Consider the following 19,354-nt stretch of genomic DNA (forward strand, 5'->3'; position numbering starts at 1 on the left):
CTCCTGTTTAAGGAACTCTATTACTTTCATAAAGTCAATTTTTTCTACTTCTTCTTGATTAGTGTGTTCAAGTCCTCCTGTTGTAAGTTCGCTGGGTTCTGGTGCGTTCATGTTGTTTTTCAAATTGTTGGAGGAATTCTTGCATTGGCGCCTGCCCATTTCTTCCTCTGAATAATCCCCTTTGGGTCTTCTTTTAGAAGTTCAATTCACCCCAATGAATTCAATTCACTCACCCCTATGAATGATGGATCTTCTGGTAGACAGGCAGGTCTCCTTGCTGGCCAAGCAGCTCTCTGACAAAGGGCTTACCTTGCTGCAGGCAGACTATTGAAGCAGGGGACCTCCCACTGGCCTTGGTGCACTCAATTCCTGGTCCTGGCTCCCAAACAGGCTGAGCTGTGGGATTTTGTGGCCCCAAAGATGGGAGGATGAACCGGGGGGTGGGAGGGTTCTGGGTGCAAGCTGGGAAGGGACAGGAAGAGAGAGGCAGTATCCAGGGAGAATAACCCCTGCAGGAAGAGCAGGAACTGTGTGTGGGGGATTGGGGAATGTCTGTGGTCCCTCTCCGGGTGGCTGCCGCGGTTCAGGCACTCACTCACCCCAATGAATGATGGATCTTCTGGTAGACAGTCAGGTCTCCTTGCTGGCCAAGCAGCTCGGTGACAGGTGACAAAGGGCTTACCTTGCTGCAGGCAGGCTATTGAAACGGGACCTCCCACCGGCTTGGGTGCACTCAATTCCCGTGTACAAAAAGATGCATGCTCCACAGCATCTGGTAGATGACCATTTCATTACTTTCCTCTCTCCGCACTGCTGAACCGGGTAGAGAGACCTATTCATGTATCAAAAAATAAATTTATGATCGGAACTTATCATATAATAAAATGTATTTATATATATATACACATAATATATATATAACCAAATTAAATGTTATAAATGTTAAGGCATAGTAATTTGAAAAATGAAATTCTAACCTTTTTGGAAGTCCTAATGACTGGGTAACAAGAACCTCCCAAATTTAGAAATTTTAATTTATTTTAAGAGAGTCAACCAAGGTTTTCATTGTCAGTGTTAAAATATATGATCAGATGAGAGCACATGTCAAGGAAAAAAATGCAGAAAGAACTCTTCAGAAATTTGTGATTATAGCAAGCACTTTTCAAGTGAACAGAAAATAAACAGATTCAACTTACAGATTTTGGCAGCTAGAAACAATATGTTCATACACCATGCCCTTTTAACTCATTTCATAAGTACTTCGATTACATGACAATGTTAATAATGTCTAATACATTTCCAAACTGTGTTAGAGTAATGGTTAAAACAACATGGTGTGTTCTGTGCTCTGAGATGTAGTTGTCACTTACCGTGAGTTTCAAAAGTTACTTCCAAATTTGTTCTTGTTTGAAACATTTTCTTCAATTCCCATTGGGCTGGAAATAAAGAAAAGCTTTTTGACACATTATATTTTATCTTAGAAAGTCTGTCATTTCATAAATCTGTCTTGAATGACTTATGACAGTGCTGAGAAGTATAAAGAACTATATTTCAAACGTGACAACTGCTGTGAACTTGGGAAACTGAAAGTTAGATGCATTTTCATTGGATTAATAAAGAAAAGACTGAAAAGGAAGAGAGCAGACTGCTGTGCATTAGCTCCTAAGCTGACTTTTAATACATTAAATGTAGATATTGAAACTTTTATAATAAGTCAGAAAGCGATACACCAATTGAAATAATGAATTAAATGCATTATGAAAACTCATTTTAATTATTTTGTAGTGGATTCAATCCCAAGTATTTTTCAACTTTGAAGATCTTATAAATAACCTAAAGAATATTCTGAAAGCAAATCATAAAGAAGTGAGAAAATTACCTTACAATTCTAATGTAAATAGTGAAATGTATTTTCAAACAAACAAGTAGTCTAGAAAGATGTTTCTGCATTCCACCTAATAAAGAATTTTAAAAGAAAAGTATAAATCAAATTGAGATTCCTGAGCACTAAAGGATTCAGAAAACAGTGATGAGACTTCTTTCTACATAGATGTAGAATGCCACATTCGGAAACTATTGGAAACTTCATAGGAAAAATTTGTCTGAACAGATAATATAGAAGATTCAATTGCATTTGAAAGATCCAAGTTTACTATGCCACTCAGGTCACAGTTGTAATTACACACAAATTAACTTTATTCTGAGATTCTATATAAAGTTGATTAAGTTTCTGCTGTAGAACGTATTTTTGAAAACCATCAGTTGATAATCATTTTAGGAAAGTATTCCCCGTACTGCAGTCACTCATTTGTAATGTCACCAATGTCTCAGACAGAGCCTGCTTATCTATCTGTTAGATTTTGGGTTAGCAGTAAATCTAGATCAATGCCACTTTGATAATGAATTCACCATGTCTTCCTGCTTTACTTTTGACACTGTTCCAAAGGCATCGCTCATAGGACAAAGCAAAAATTCATCTGAGAGCAAATCTAGCTACGTCTAGTGAAGTATTAATTTGTTTACATAGAAATATCTTCTGACAGGAGACCTGACAATAGAAAATGGCCTCAGTAGGGAACCTACCTCTTTTCCTATAACCATCTGGTTTATTTTCCTACTGAAAGTTTTTTTCTGCAGCATAAAAATAAAAATGAACATCTATTTTGGAGATGGGCAACACATTTTTTTCCCTCGCAGTAATTCAAAACATGATGAGTAATTTGGAAAAGACTGTCATATCTACCAGCTGCCTTGCCTGTGAAGTTGAGCTCTCTTCCGTTTTGTGTCTTATGTACCATATGCTAGCTGCTGATTGCCTCAGCTGTAGAGAGGAAAAGCTGAGTGGATTAGGTGAAACTTCTGGAAATCATCAACAGCAAACACCATATATAACTTCATAAAAAATTCTAAACGTTTAACCAGTTTAATCACAAAAATGTTTGCTGTTTTGATAAATTGTGCCAATATAAGAATCTATAAGTACTTCAGAATGACATGTTATTGCAAAAACAATATTAAATGATTTATTTTTTAAAGAAATAGTGCTAAAGAAATGTCTCAGTGGTTGAGGGCACTTGCTGCTCTTGCAGGACACACAAGGCAGCTCACAACCATTTGTAATTCCAATTTATGCTGATCCATATCCATTTCTGGCCTCCACTGGCACTATACATTACTGAAGAACTAACATACAAGTATGTATGTTATTACACACACATACACACACATATACTTTTCTAAAGATGAGAGAAAGAGCCATTATTTTAAAAGGAAAGCTTGTGAACACATTGGTCATTTATGTTCAAACATTGGCATAGAATTTAATTATAGCATTATCTAAGTAATCTTATTCTTGAATTCAGCAAAAATTCTATTAAAAAAGATAATGAACAAAAATTTTATTTAGGGAAAATTATAATTCAGACAATAAGGTGTCAAATCATCTGAACCCCTTGAGATTCTGAAAATCAGGCTTGAAATTAAATGTTTGTACATAACTAAAAATGGTAACTATTTCAGTTCCTTTGAAAATATGAAAACACAGAAATCTCACACTTCATTTTGAAATATCTCCTAATGATCTCTTGAGTGTGTTTTGCGAGGAGATCTATGGTTTGGTTCACACAGCCTTCCCTCTCCCTTGGAAATGCCATTTTTCCGATGACCTGAGATGGGCATCTCCTACTTGCAAGTGCTATGCTTCCTGTCCCAGGCACTAAAATGCTGTGTTTTGTAAAGTTCCATCTAATTATTACTGAACACCTTTTTTCCATCTATATTGATTACATAAAAACAGTGCTATAGCTTGTAAATTTCAAATGTGTTTTCATCAGGTTAACTGTTTGGAATATCTTTAGCTAGGCTAATTTTTGAGATGAAATGAAATCAAGTGTTATTTCTCATACTGCACTGATTTCAGCTTGTGTAAGTTACTATACATACATTACATCTACTAGATCAAATTGCTTTTAAACTTATTAAACAAATCCTTTTTCATCATTCCTTGAACTTGGGAAAGAAATTCTTTTACCATTTTATTTAGTAGTACTAAACTGAATTATGATGCTTCCAGAAAATTGTTCCCCACTTGACTCAGGTTTTATATTATTGAGAGATTGTTCATGTTCCTTTTTCCTCTGATTTTATGTATTAGACTTCAACTTTGATCATGTGGTGTCTAATATTTTGAGATAAAATAGAACCCCTTAGTCTAAAGATGATGATTTATTAACTTTGTTTTAGAAGTATTTTCTTCTTTAATATATTCATTTCCTGAAGTGTATCAGTTCTGTTGGCTTGTCTCTCTCAACATTCCAGATTTATCAACTTCTCTGCAGCAATGCCTAAGACATCAGTTTTATAATACCTTTTACTATGTATTTTAATGCTAACTGACAACCTCCTTTTCCAGTAAGAGTTATGAAATATTACTTTTTCTTTAAATTTATTTTACTTATTTTTCTGTTTTCCTCATTTCCTTGTTAAAATTCCTATTTCAATTACCCAATTCTTTGTGCCATTTGGCCCAGCTGCTTATTCATTATATTTTTGATGGGCATATTTTTATAGAGATTCTTTTCTGTATATACTCCCATTTGGACAATGGGAAGCCTTCTAAATAGTGTTTTTTGTTTGGCTAGTTTAGAAGTTATGGGTTCATTATTTCACATTTAATACTATCTTTCTTTTGTCATCAATGAAATGGTTAATTGGTTGATATACTGCTCTAATGAACTTAACTCCTGTTTTGATCTCTCACTGTTCAACTATCTAGTTAAATGTAGAAGAATGAGGCTTATTTATTTTGAAAAATGGAAGTTGTATCAGGGTCATTCAGTATCCCTACTTGGTAAGTTGTCTTACCATCCTATTAGAAATCATAATTTATTCTCCTTGGAATCTGTACAAGTGTACTTAGCCATGGGATGTGTGAGATACATGCCTTTCCACAGGGGACCAGAGGAGCCCCTGTCCGTTTTTATTCAGATCCCCTGCTTCAAGAACGAGATGATCTTCAGGTGTGTGAGGTTTCTGGCACTGCATAAACAATTGCCACAAATTCAATGCTTTATAATACATCACTTTTCTTGAAAAAATTCTGTAGATACAACTTCCAAATGCACACACAATTGAGGGGGAGAAGTGACACTCTACTTCCAGGCTTATTTGTGTGATATCCTCAGAATTTTGGAGTGTAGATCCCTGAAGTTTTTATTGGCATAGATTCTGGCCAGTATCCCAGGTTTTAGAGGCTGTCGACTACACTTTAATGGCTGGACCTCAGATCCTTTTTGTGTTGTGTTAGAGACTTTCCTATTGCTGTGATAAGACACTATGACCAAGTGTCTTATAAAAGAGTTCAACTTAAGGCTTACGGTTTCTGAGGATTGCAGTATGTGATTGATATTACGGTGTAGCAGGCATGATTCTGGAGCAGTAGCTGAGAGCTTGCATCTTGATTCACGAGCACAAGCCCGAGAGAGATAACTGGGAATAATGTGCGCCTTTGAAACTTCAACACCCACCCTCAATTCATACCTCCAACAAAGCCACATCTCTTAATCATTTCCACAGTGTTTCAGCAACAAGGAACCAAGCATTCATACATTAGATAGTATGGGGGCCATTCTTATTCAAACCACTACAAACATTTTATATCATACTTCTCCTATTTGACCTACTGGAACTACTACTTGTTTATAAACCATGCCCTTTAAAAACCTTATGTGATGATGTAGGCTCACCTAAAGTCAACTAATCAGTAACTTTAATAACATCTTCAGGAAACACATTGTGTGCCATAACTTATTTGAAGAAAGAACACCAGGAAGGGAAGGCCACATGGGCCATTTAATTTCCACCCAGTCACAGGAGGCTTCTCTCTTTCAATAAGTTCTTGTTTGGCTCCTAAATAAATAAGTCACAGTGGTGACTTATTTGCTAGGCCTCACACTTGACTCCAGGTCACAATCAAAGAATAGCCTTTTGTGATACTGAAACATATTTCTGTAAAGTCAGACTTGAAAGAGGACAGAGCTGTGATTTGAGGGTATCCAGAATGGATTCCCGTTCTCATCTAAACTTGACTGGTAAGCAAACTATTTTAAAATTTGTGGTTTGGGGTTATGGTAGAATTCTCATATTAGTAACTTTTTTTCTTCTGTGCAATAGCAGAAAATGGAAAAACAAGTCTAATTCCATTACAGACATTAGATATCAAAAGCTCAAATTTTTGTAGTATTTCCATATATGAATAACATAAATGCAATATGTGTAAATTTTGTACTTAAAGAAATCTATCATAGCCCTTAAGCTTGTAAATACTCATATCCAAACTACTACAAGTTGAAAAATTATATTATCATTTGAGGTATATAAGAACAGATTTATTTTTATAAATAATGGCAATTTTGGACAATGTTGTTAGGAGATATTGACATTAACAAATTCTATCATGAATATTACACATAACTATTATGTGGCATTTGAATTCCTATAGAATTTATTTAAATATATTATTTTACTCAGGCAATTAGTCCATAATTATATTCATTAAATATATAAACATATACAATAAATTCAATCATGATTTAAATAATTCTGAATATATTTTAAACTCTTTGAGCCAGTATTATTTCTGAAATTTGTTGTTGCAGTACTTTCGTATCAGTACAAAAATCTTAGTGCTAGAAAATACTATTCTCACCTTTCTGCTGTCTCTAGCTATAGAATAACAGCATATTCTAGGGGCATGCCAAATGTTGGCACAGTTACTTGATGTACACATATGCATACATAGGTAATAGTTGCCTGGAAAATGTTTATGCAAACAGCTTTAAACACTGCCATAAAAAGATCAAGCAGTATTAATAGTAACAGGCCAGTCTTCTATGCCCCACTCTGTTGGTAGGAGATAAAATGCAACAGAAAGAAAGCACTAATGAGTTAGGACGGTGCCTTCCTAAGCGTGTAATTAATGTTATTAAGAAACATTGCAATTGCATATTAAAATTCCGTTAACTAAGCAACCCTTCTGTATCAGGACATTTGTTCCTTAGTTGCAAGATTTTTTTTTTCTTTTCACTTTTGCTTTCTCTGACTGGCGTCTTGTGCAATCTTTCTCAAAAAAAAATGAGATAATGGGATGTGAGCCGCCTTCCTGGGATAGCTGGAGTGCTGGGGTGACAGTCCTGGCAAGCTGACAGGATAAGTGAGTACAAATGGATGTCTTGTCTTACCATTTACTTGAAGTATTACCTATAAGCGATTGGATTCCATCCTCATCCCCAGTATCCCAATACTTTCTGCTCTGCATGTGGGGGCTGCACCCTTCCTAATTTAAGAGATTAGGCCAATTTAGGGTTTTCTTTACAGCACCCTTTATTCTTCTTTTGTTGATTAAAATGAGATTATGTTTTTACAAGTAATGTGGATAGGTTCTTATTAAATAACTAGGTTTTTAAAATATAAAACAATTTCCCTTGCAAATTAGTAGCATCGTTAAAAGCAAAATTTCACTATCTTATTACCAAAATCTTCATCAAGAAAATATGTGAGATAATATGCTAAAAATATTTTGCAATGATAAAATTTAAACTAATGAAATCAAAAAGTAATGTATTTTTAAAAGAGCAAAAGTATATATTTTTAAATGACAAAATGGCATGGAAATGAGATTTAAAATGGTAATTTGTTAAAAATATTAGCATAGTTTTCATAAGAGTTTTCAACTTGTGATTTTTATATCATCAGATACTCCATGACACTGCCTATTAAAACACAGAATAATTTATTTTGTTTATATGACTTCCTCTGCTTACCTATAATTGCAAATAAATCTGCTTTAGTAATCTGAAATCTAATAAAATTTAAAGTTTTCCATAAACATGCCTGTCTTAGTTTTTAGTTAATTATTATATTCATTGTAATGTAGAAATATTTAATGACATTAGAAAATTAATGGAAATTTTCTAAAGGCCATTTACTTTGAAAATTCCATGACCTCACTCACATAATCCTTTAGTTTATCAAAACAACACAAAGAGTAGAACAATTAAACTACCACTGTCAACACAGAAAGCAGGTGTGTCAATGGATGGGGTATGTCGACACTGGGTATTGCTTCCTGTGTGAGGAATACCACCGCTTTCCCCTTTTCAGATTAATCCCTCCTTTCTTTTGCTCTCCTTGGCATCTCATCCATTCTTGTTTTCTGTAGCAATTTATAAATCACCTTTCTCATTTTTTTTTTTCGAGACAAGGTTTCTCTGTAGTTTTGGAGCCTGTTCTGGAACTAGCTCTTGTAGACCAGGCTGGCCTCGAACTCCCAGAGATCCGCCCACCTCTGCCTCCCAAGTGCTGGGATTAAAGGCGTGAGCCACCAACGCCCGGCTTTCACCTTTCTCATTTTATGGTTATACTAGATAAAAAAAAAAAAAAAAAAAAAAAACACTAGCCAACTTTATTGCTTGTTATAGCCATATAATTTTAAGTTATAGACAATAATTAGGGAGGATCTCAAGTATTACACACACCTCCAAAATTATTCATCTTACAATCAACGAGTTCTATAAAGGTGATCCCACACTCTTGAGAGGTACTGTTTGGCAGCAACATGTCTTCAGTCATACAATACTGATGCAGTTGTATATGTGTATAAGACCTCTAGTCAAAAGTAGAACATAAAGTACAAATGCATGGAGAAACTATGGGCATTCATACACCCTAGCCATCCCATTTATCTGACTGTTTCATATACTTTACATTTATGAGAGCAGTGACCAATACCAAGTACTTTCCTTTATAAAAAATCATTTTGACACTGAAAAAGCAGGTAGAGATAACAGACATTTGCTGAAAGAAAGATAAAGATATGAATATTTTACAATGAATATGAATTTTAAATATTAACGAGATTTACATAGAATAAGAAATTTAAATATTAACGGGTTTCAGGCTTGGAAATAAACCATGTATCTCCTCTGGAGGAATAATTGCTATGGACACAAAAATTTAGTTGATGATTAGCAATTTGATAATTTATAATTCCTTGGAAATAATGAAACTGAAAACATTATTTACACAGGCTTTACAAAAGTTATTATTATATATCCTATATCATTGATTTGTATTTTCCATTACAGATAAATATCATCTTTAGAGATATATTATGTCTTGGTGTACTTAAAAGTCAAATATTTGATGACATTATGTATTCAATTCCAGTATTAACAAGTTATTTTGAAATCAAGTAAAACGTCAAACAGTGAAAATAAGTACAATTAAAAGAGCTGAAGAACTAATCATTTATCAATTAGAATATATTTGTCATTTAAATGAGCATTCATGTCTTGCTCCTAGCATCTATTTTATTGTAATGAAGTCACTTCTCACTGTTTTTCTTGGTTGGATAAACTTAACTGATATTCAGGAAATCCCATGCTTCAATGCTGCACAAAGTCTATCTTTGTTCTTTTGTTGTTGTTGTTGTTCTTTTGAGATCGTGGATACTTTTTTATGGTCTTCTTACCTTGGTGTAGAGCACTGTCTACTGAATTCTGGGTAGGGATTTCAGAATTGCCCAGAATATTTTCCTTTTTCAAAGTACATATTCTGTTTCACTTTCCTTCTATCAAAACTCTTACGGTAGTGGGAAGGATACATTAGATGCTTTAAGTACAATGAGGTGGGAAAATGCGGAATATTTTCTTTATTGCAGTTTTGAAAATCTTCTAGGCATTCATTTGGTACTCACAACTTGCAATGTTAAAGAGCAAATTTCAGTGAAGAGAAGGTACAATTTATTTCAGGAAACAAAACACAAAAATAAGGAGAAAATAAAGAACGTGCATTGAGTACAAGCATGTTCCTTTTATGGAGATGGCATAGCAAGTACATGCTCAAAATATGTCCAGGTTCATCCATCTCAGCAAAGTTAGAATAACAGATGACAATGCCTGATGACCACAAGAACAGGCACACAACCATGCAAGTAACAGGGAGTACACGAATTTTCAATTTCTACAGCTAGGTGAGGGATATGAGACACAGAGACATGCAAACCCTGACTGACTTATCAAGCTAAAATGCTACATGGAAGAGAATAATTTGCACACATTATAGAAAGATATAAACACTTTAAGACTTCCTTGCCACAAATTAAAAAGCAATGAATGCGTTTGTATCAAGAGAGAGCTGAAGCAAGTATTCCTGAGGAGGGTCGTCTTAGATAGCAGCTCACTAGAATAAGATGATGGTTTGTGCTACATTAGTAATAACAATTATTCAAGGAAAGCATCATGTAATCTTTTGCATATTATAAAATATTAAAAATTATAACCTTAAATTCTTAGTGTTTTGGTTGATTATGCAGCATGAAATATTATGTTTAATCATGTCATTTTCTGATATGAATCAATTTAAATTAGGAACTTAATATCAAATTGATCCATTTAATAGAACATTGACGTGAACCAAATGTCAAATTTATCCAGCAATATAACATTTTTACATAATTGATACACTCATCAAAAGGTTCAACTCAGTGGTCTCAATATAAAAATAGTTTAGTTGAAACATGCAAAATTTTGCATTTGAAATAAACTAATGCCTGTGGACAGTTGGACATGGTCCTGGCTGCTTGGTTCATACTCAGTTGTTAATTTTGCCATTGTGTTAAAGAAGTTAGGACCAAAAAAATCTGTAGCTCAAGCAAATATTGAGGAGACTGTTTTAAAAATATTCTTACAGAATATATTAGCTCTTAATAAACGAAACATATCAAATCAGCAAAAACTGTTTTCTACATGTTAGTAGGTTCAAGTGATTATTCTAGGATCAAGAGTTGATTCATCCAGGTACCAAATCATAATGAAAGAAGACAGTAGCTGAGGGAGACAGCAACAACTGCATATCACATCCTAATGGACCTAACTGCTGCCTGACTATCTCCATGTTAATGGTTGCTGCAGAAAGTCATATGTTCCTGTAGAAACAACTTGAACATGATGTGATTAACCTTTAAGGTTCCCATCCCCTCGTCTCGAAGCCCACCTCGAGCATGGCCTCTGCTTCCTACTCATGTTCTGCTTTCTGATTTCCATTCCACCCACTCTGGCTCACAAGCAGGCATTAGCATAAGAGTGCTCTAGCATGACTTTGATTGAAGGCAGCTTGGGCTGAATGCAGTATTGAAGCATAAATTAGCAGAAATCAAATCTCATTTACTGTGAGTTTTATTTAAATTCCCCAAACACAGTTTCAACGGAATTATCCCAGACCTGCAATTTTAATTGACCTTTTGATATTAGGGTGTGTTTCTATGAAATTCATACAATGCACTATTCTTAGCGAGCTGTTGTTTTTTATTTTGATTTTTCTTTTAACATGTTCTGATTAAACACTGAATTGTGTAACCAGGCTTCCTTTTATCTCCTCTTGCAGGCATAGCAATAAGATTTAATCGCCTGGCAGAATTAGCAAGTATATTAGTATATCATAATTGCAAGAAAAGTTTCAAATGTTTCAAGGTTTAGAGAATAGAAATATGTTTTTCATAGTTTTTGTCTTAAAGACATGTAGTAAGATTGTCATTTTTCTAATGAGTAAATTCTTCTGGTGTTTACAACTCAATTTTTGTAATTTGCTTTGGGTTTAAATGTGGGTTTTGAATGGCCATCTTGAGAGCCTAACTCTGTTTCTTATATTTAATGAGAACCCTCTCAGGATCCATTTTATATACACCACACTTTGCTATTGTGTTCTGTTGATGGAATGCCCCCTTTGGCTGCTCCCTCCCACTGGTGCCATCACAGACACGCTTTTTCAAACCATCTTTGATACCACCTGACAGAAATACTGATACTGTGGAGTGTTACCAGAAGAGTTATTGATGCCATTTTTCATTTTAGTACCTCCCCCAAATAAATTTCTACAGCCAATCTTCCCTTACAGAAATTGTGATATAGATCATTGGCCGGATGTCTACCAGGGAAAAAGTGATTGTTCTAATTTTTCCTCTTGTCCAGACTTCAGGTGACAATAGGTCAAACATTTTCAAAGACTCAAGAATTCTTTGAATTTTGCTGTGCTAAAAGCTTTAACATTTTATGATATAAGATAATGCTAAGATGATGGCAGATCCATGGAGACCAATGAATTGAGTTCCAGCAACAGGAAATGATTAGAATCACTAGGAATGTAGCAAACTTATACAACTACTTAGAAGAAAAATTTATCATGACTAAATATCTCATGCAAGGCTTCTTTTATGAATAGTACCAATAAATCACTTGATAGGTACTAATAGAGTTAGAGTAAAAGTTCAGGAAATTATCATTTCCTGTTCTTTTTAGATAATACCACCAGGAATAACTATTGTGCTCCAGGATGGGAAAATATTTTGTTTAAGTGATAATGTGTTTCCTTTGGGTGCATCCATATAGCACAATTCCTACCTGAATGTTCTATTCCAACATTCTAAGGTTTTTTAGACCTTTGCCTCTCTCTGCTTGTCTAATCAGCATCCAGATTGCTTCCAAAAGAGTCATTCTGAAAGGCAAATCTGATTTATACTTTGTAAAAATATTTTTGAATACATCTTTTTTTCAGGGCAAAAGGTTAAATTCCTTTTAGCATAAATTATCAAGACCTATCTATAGTCAGCTCACTATGTTGGGTCCTTTCGAATCTTAAAGCCCCTTCAAAGATTGCAGCGCCACAGTTCCCTGCCTTCTGTGCTGATTTCCTCCATGCCCAGTGACCTCACTACTGCCCATCAATCTTGGAACACAGCTCAAATGTAGGTGTCCTGTGGTAGTACCCTTCTTTCCTCATTATTTGGTTTTGTTTTGTTTTGTTTTTATTTTTATTAAAAATTTCTGCCTCCTCCCCGCCTCCCATTTACCCCCCTCCACTCCCCCTCCCTCTCCTGTCCAGAGAGCAGTAAGGGTTCCCTGCCCTGTGGGAAGTCCAAGTTCCTCCCCGCTCCATCCAGGTCCAGGAAGGTGAGCATCCAAACAGGCCAGGCCCCCCAAAGACAGTATACGTAGTAGGATCCAAATCCAGTGTCATTGTCCTTGGTTTCTCAGCAGCCCTCATTGTCCGCCATGTTCAGGCAGTCCGGTTTTATCCCATGCTTTTTCAGTCCCAGTCCAGCTGGTCTTGGTAAGCTCCGAATAGATCATCCCCACCATCTCAGTGGATGGGAGCACTCCTCGCAGTCCAGACTTCTTGCTCATGTTTTCCCTCCTTCTGCTCCTCATTTGGACCTTGGGAGCTCAGTCCGGTGCTCCATTGTGGGGCTCTGTCTCTATCTCCATCCATCGCCAGATGAAGGTTCTATGGTGATATGCAAGATAATCATCAGTATGGTTATAGGATCTGGCCTTTTCCGACTCCCTCTCCTCAGCTGCCCATGGAACTAGCTGGGGGCTTCTCCCTGGATACAAAGAAAAACATATAATTATCCTCCTGGATATTGGAAGTAGACAAGTTTGCTGGGCAAAAATTGGGAACTTGGGGGTGGGGTGGGTTGGGGGCAAGGGGAGTTGGGTAGAGAAAAGCGTGAAGGGGAGGATAGGGAGAGCTTGGGGGAATGGGATGCTTGGGATATAGGAAGGGTGGATATGGGAGCAGGGAAGCATATATCCTAAAGAAGGGAGCTATTTTAGGATTATTAAGAGACTTGATTCTAGAGGGGTTCCCAGGTTTCCCCATTATTTTTATCCTTCAGTGCTTTTCTGATCTTTTCTCCAAGAATCTTCTGCAAGGTTTGATCTTTAGACAGAGTCTTGCTATGTCACCTTGGCTGTCCTGAAACTCTATACAGACCAGGATGTCCTCAGATTCACAAAGAGATCAATGTGTCTCTACCTCCTACGTACTGAATAAAGAAACAAGGCAAAACAAAACAACAACAACGACTGCTTCAAGAATCGCACTCTGCTATGTTCATTTATGTGTTTATCAGTATCAAGGCTATTGACCAAGAGCCATCTTATAATTACTTCCCATCCTGGGTACCAGACAGGCCATCTTATCGAGTTTGGAGCCATCAAAGAGTAGGATAAATGAAAACGTGAATCATGTGTTCTCAGAGGGTAAATGTCTGGTGTAGTCGTTTGCTTGTTCTTATTGGGGGAATTAGGTTTCAAGAGCTGTGACCAAGTTGTAGAATAAAGAGTTAAAAATGTTTGAAATAAACATTCATCACTAAACAAACAAAAGAACCCGTGTTTGTTTCGCTGCACCCTCATCTACTGACTTACAGCTACCTATCACTGTAGTTGGAGAGGACCTGATACCCTATTCTAGCCTGTACCTTTTATGGGTATATGAATGCATATGGCCCAAAATTTAAGAAGCGCATGCATATGCACATGAATAATAGGAAAATACAATTTTAAAAAGATTTTTATAAGTCATGCAGCGATGGCACATGCCTTAAATCTCAGCACTTGGAAGGCAAGGGCAGGGGGATCTCTGTGAGTTTGAGGCCAGCCTTGTCTAAAACGGGAGTTCCAGGCCAGTCTGGACTATTACACATGAAACGCTGTGTAATAGAATGGAAATAAAATTTATAGAAATCTATAGAAATACCTCAAGTAGATACAGTAATTTTATCAAACTAAATAAGTAATATCATATGCTTTCGCATATTCTTACTTGATGATATTATCATGTTATATATTACTTATTATAATCTAAAAACCAAATAAAGCAGTACTAGTTAGAGCTCCTACAGTTTCTACTAGTATTTATTTGGGACATTTTAAATTCTTTCTTATATCAAGCAAGTCACAAGACCCAATGTGTTGAATATGTGGCTTTTGTTTGAGTATTAAGTTTCTGATTTTGATTGAAGTGAGCCTTTAAAGTTTGAAAAGAATGTACAAGCTAATCTATATTACACTTCTCATGAAGGTAATATGCTTGTTAGCACTATTATTTTTCTTTTTTGTGTTTACAAAGGCAAATACTAATACACTGATTCTTACATATTTCTTAAAATACATACATATTATAGAAAATGGCAAAACATAGGTAATCCAGTAAAATGGATTAATTAATTAACAGTTAATTTTTCATGGCAAATACTTGTAATTTCCTGCTGTTGGAATGAATCTTCCATCATCTATAATTTAAGGAATTGTCTAACTTAGGAAATTTATTTCCATCTGTCTCCAAACTGTGTATTAGATGAGTTGGATAAAGAGGAACTATAATAAAATACAAATTTACACCCAAACAAATATCACTGATTTTTTTTTCGTTTGAAGAAATGTTATTTATGCAAAACATGTAGAATTTGTGGTAGGTGTACTAGGCTCTATGCTTATGTGGGGCTATTTTGTTCTAATACCTATTTGGATTTTGTTCTTATTGGACACTGCATATTTTTACAATTCGCCAGACTACAGCTGTTAGGATTTTTATCTTTTTTTGTTTGTTTGTTTGTTTTTTCGAGACAGGGTTTCCCTGTAGTTTCTAGAGCCTGTCCTGGAACTAGCTCTTGTAGACCAGGCTGGCCTCGAACTCAGTGATCCGCCTGCCTCTGCCTCCTGGGTGCTGGTATTAAAGGCGTGCGCCACCACCGCCCGGCTAGGATTTTTCTCTTTATATACCAGGCTGTACAAATTAAATCTGGTTTAGAACTCTTTGACTGGTTTCAGTTTCTAGCCTAAATAACGATTTAAAGTTATTCTAAAAGCTTTTGGATAAGGACAGTGTTCTCCATGGAAATGCCTGGTGTGAAGATGTCCTTATGGAAGTGTCTGGACATCCTCTAGTGCCATTCACTTATTTCTCTATCATTATACCCCTTTTAATGCTGAGCACCACCGAGATTTTTATTTCCCTCTCTTTCTTTTTCTAAAGGAGTTACTCGTTCTTTGGATGTTCACCTTTATCCACACCATTCTGCTTGCCTCTTAACCGTATGCATTACCCTACTACTGAATAAATGTTCCTCAAGCCAACATTACCATCTTCATACAAATGCTGAAGCCTCTGGAGCGTTCATTTTGCAGCTGTCATTCAGATTAGAAATATCCACAGCAGAGTTGGCAGTGTGGCATGATCCTTTATTTCTCAGCCACGCTAATGATATTAACCTTTTAGTCTCCTACTGCACAGCTGTGATTTTGTATCTACCTTCTTCAGTGAGCTCATGACTTAGAAAGTGTTGATCGTTCCACTGTCCGATGCTGCTTTTCGCTCAAAATTCTTACAATGCTCATTTTCTATGCAAAGATTTTTTTTTTCAAAAATGCTGCAATACAGGAGATTCCACTCTTGTGTCTCGCTACATTTGCTATATGCAATATAATTGACGTGTTCTTCTATGGTGTTTTGAGAAGCCCCCTGTATTCATCACATTCTTCATCACTGTTAGGTGTACTTTGTTCATGTCGTCATCAAATTTCAGTGATATTTATTTCTCAAGGCTTTGAACTCTTTGATCTTTTCATCTCTAACTTGATAGTGCCCAGTAGGAGAACATACCTTTGCCTGACTACCGCTTACTGAACTAAGGTTAATAATTAAAAAAAATGAAACAACAACAACAACAACAACAAAAAAACAACTGTTCCAATGCACGTGTTTATGTTACTAGTTACCTTTGTATATATTCCACATATCTCAGGTATTTCAATGCTACCTGACAAACCTTGATTGCTAAAATGCTTGATGAGAATCAGAATCCCATTTCATACCTTCTAGTTATTTCAATGTCTCAGACAGTTTCCGAAAAACATTATAGAGAAATTTCTGTGTGCTGATAATTTGACTTTTGAGCAAGAAGATAGTTGTTTAAGATGCTGACCTTTTTTTGTCTTGACCCATTCACAATGCAGATCTAAACTAAAAAGTACATTTTTTTTTTCTTGAGAATGTTAGAAATATGAGGAGGCTATTTTTCTAAGCAAGTGTTTGTGACATAAGACGTTAATGCATAGTGTTTAGAGTATGTGTGCTAATAACCTTGCTGCTTTCCTCACATTTTAGAGTGTGCTCTTTCTTTTCCTTTGTGTTGATAGAAATCCATGAAAGTAGGTAAAGACAGGGAGCCTTGCTCCAGCTCTGAGTCACCCACGGAGGACCTGATTTTTCTCTTTGGTATCTTTTTCATTGTTGTTGAAGGCTGATATTTACACTTTCTTTCCTTTCAAATTCTAGCTCCTCCACAGTTTGTGGTTAGGCCCAGAGATCAGATTGTTGCTCAGGGCCGGACAGTGACATTCCCCTGTGAAACAAAAGGAAACCCACAGCCAGCTGTTTTTTGGCAGAAAGAAGGCAGCCAGGTGAGTGGGGGCATAACTGCTTTTGTGACATCTCTGGAGCTTGCCTCTCAGTGACCCTCAGAGCTTGCCTCATTTCCTCTGCTATCAACGCTCACTGGATTTTATTTCTAAGAAAGAAATGCTTCTGAAATAACTGGACATCAAGTGATCCAACACTGCACACTTTATTTGCCAGTGTTATTTTTCAAACCCAGTATATAACACAAAATAGAAATAAAATAGTTTGAGCCCCAAACTACACTGATATTTAAATTTTCTGATGGCAAAGGTCATGTTGCCTCGTTGCATTCAGTTGCATGTTATGATTAATTGTATCACATACGAAGTGCCTAGAACAAACAGTCCTTGGCACGTTAAAAATGAAATGGCTTCCTGAAAATTCAATATTAATTGTCACTGAATTCTCTTTCAAACCACCTCCCCATGTTTGGGTAATATAAAAAGATCATAAACTTAAGCACACTTTCATTTAAAGGTGGAAGGACTCTTTTCTTCCTTTTTCCCCTTCTGCACAGGAAACAACACATTTTATACAGGAAACAGTTATCTTGTTTTTGCTGTGATCCTTCTGAGCAAAAACATCTATCACTGTCTTTTGGAAAACTCAGATGGGTACATTATTCATCTCAAGTAAAATTTGGATCGACTATAAAGAATGGTTTGGCTTCTTGATTGAGAGAATACAAATTTCTGTCTTGATGTAGATGAGAAATTAAGGAACTTAGCCTACGAACTTGTCTGCACATTCCTTTTGAAATGAGCTGTGTGTTCATTCTGTCGGTGCTATAAATAACTCAACAAGGCACGTACTTCTCAAAAGGAAGCACTCGGTGCTTTTTCTCAATATGTTCATTTGCCACTCCAATTTCTGAAAGAAGTTGGGGGAGGGGGTAATGGAGTCTCTCTAAATGTCCACAGTTGATAGTGACATGCTTTCTGAAAACTGCACGGGATGAATTTCTCCTCAGGAGTTCATTTCAGTTTAATTTTTATTTTAGTTCAGTAATTCTGAAATAAAAATTATAGTTTACTTCAGATTGAATTATGAAGCATGTTAAAAGAAACATGCCCTTTTGCTAATTAAAGATAAAAGTTAAAATAATTTCACACACCTAGAAATCTCATCCCTAATATAGCTCTAGCACAAGTCAAAATGTACGCTGGTAATCCGGTCCAATCAACAGAGTATTTAACACAATAATCAGAGACTTTAATAAGTAATTGTCAATAGAATTTAAGTATTGCTCCTGTATTGTTTGACAAAGTGAGATTTAGTTCTAGAGATATTGTTAATAATCTTACATAAAATTTCTCATTTGATATGTTGATTTGTTTATAATATCAGATATAATTTTACTTCTTTCACTAATATCTCCTCCATGGGAATGAAAAAGAGAGAGAATAAGTGATTATGGATAAAGATGAAATATTTGAACAAGCTGTAAATTTCCATTCAATTAATTGAGATTATCAAAATTCAATGAATTGAGACATATCAAAATATCTTCCTACTTCCGGTATTTAATTTTTTATAGTGATCTGTCCCTATCCATCAGTCGAAAGAGCCGTGAGCCTAGACTTAATGGTCCATATTCCTCAATATGTGCTGATAATGCCAATTAGTATTAATAAGATGCTCAAACACTTCCAGGGCTCTGCAGAGTTCCTGGGCTTGACTTGTAATCCATTACTTTTGCCGGTGTCATACAACCTGGGAATACAGATGATGGATTCAACTCAATCAAATGCCACTTTCCATGTCAACAAGTCATTTGGAAGGTAGAATGATATTACACTGAAGAGGAAGAGATCCTGGGACAATTAGGCCATCTGATGGATTAGTGCAATGTAAATTAGTATTCTAATGGCTAATTGTTGAAAAGTGCACATTGTGTCATTTTCAATTGTCCTTAAAGTTTAGGCCCTTCTCTTGTAGATGGCTTATATCTGTATTATATTTGGTTTCACAGGAGAGTTAGTGTGTTCTCAAATTACCTTTCAAGTATGTGAAAACGCCTAGCGTTGTGTAGTAAAATAACTTTGAGAAGAGG

The 19,354-nt window shown here is 35.7% G+C and overlaps 1 protein-coding gene across 1 annotated transcript in view; it reads left to right on the forward strand.

Annotated features, from left to right (window-relative positions):
- The window catches only part of Robo2 (roundabout guidance receptor 2), a 527,951-nt gene that overhangs the window by 418,089 nt on the left and 90,508 nt on the right, over positions 1-19,354 (forward strand). The window contains exon 8 of the mRNA XM_038345104.1: positions 17,179-17,303. Within this exon, the coding sequence (XP_038201032.1) occupies positions 17,179-17,303 (125 nt within the window). The remainder of the gene's footprint in view (positions 1-17,178; positions 17,304-19,354) is intronic.

Source organism: Arvicola amphibius, chromosome 10, assembly GCF_903992535.2.
Source record: "Arvicola amphibius chromosome 10, mArvAmp1.2, whole genome shotgun sequence".
Lineage (NCBI taxonomy): Eukaryota > Metazoa > Chordata > Mammalia > Rodentia > Cricetidae > Arvicola > Arvicola amphibius.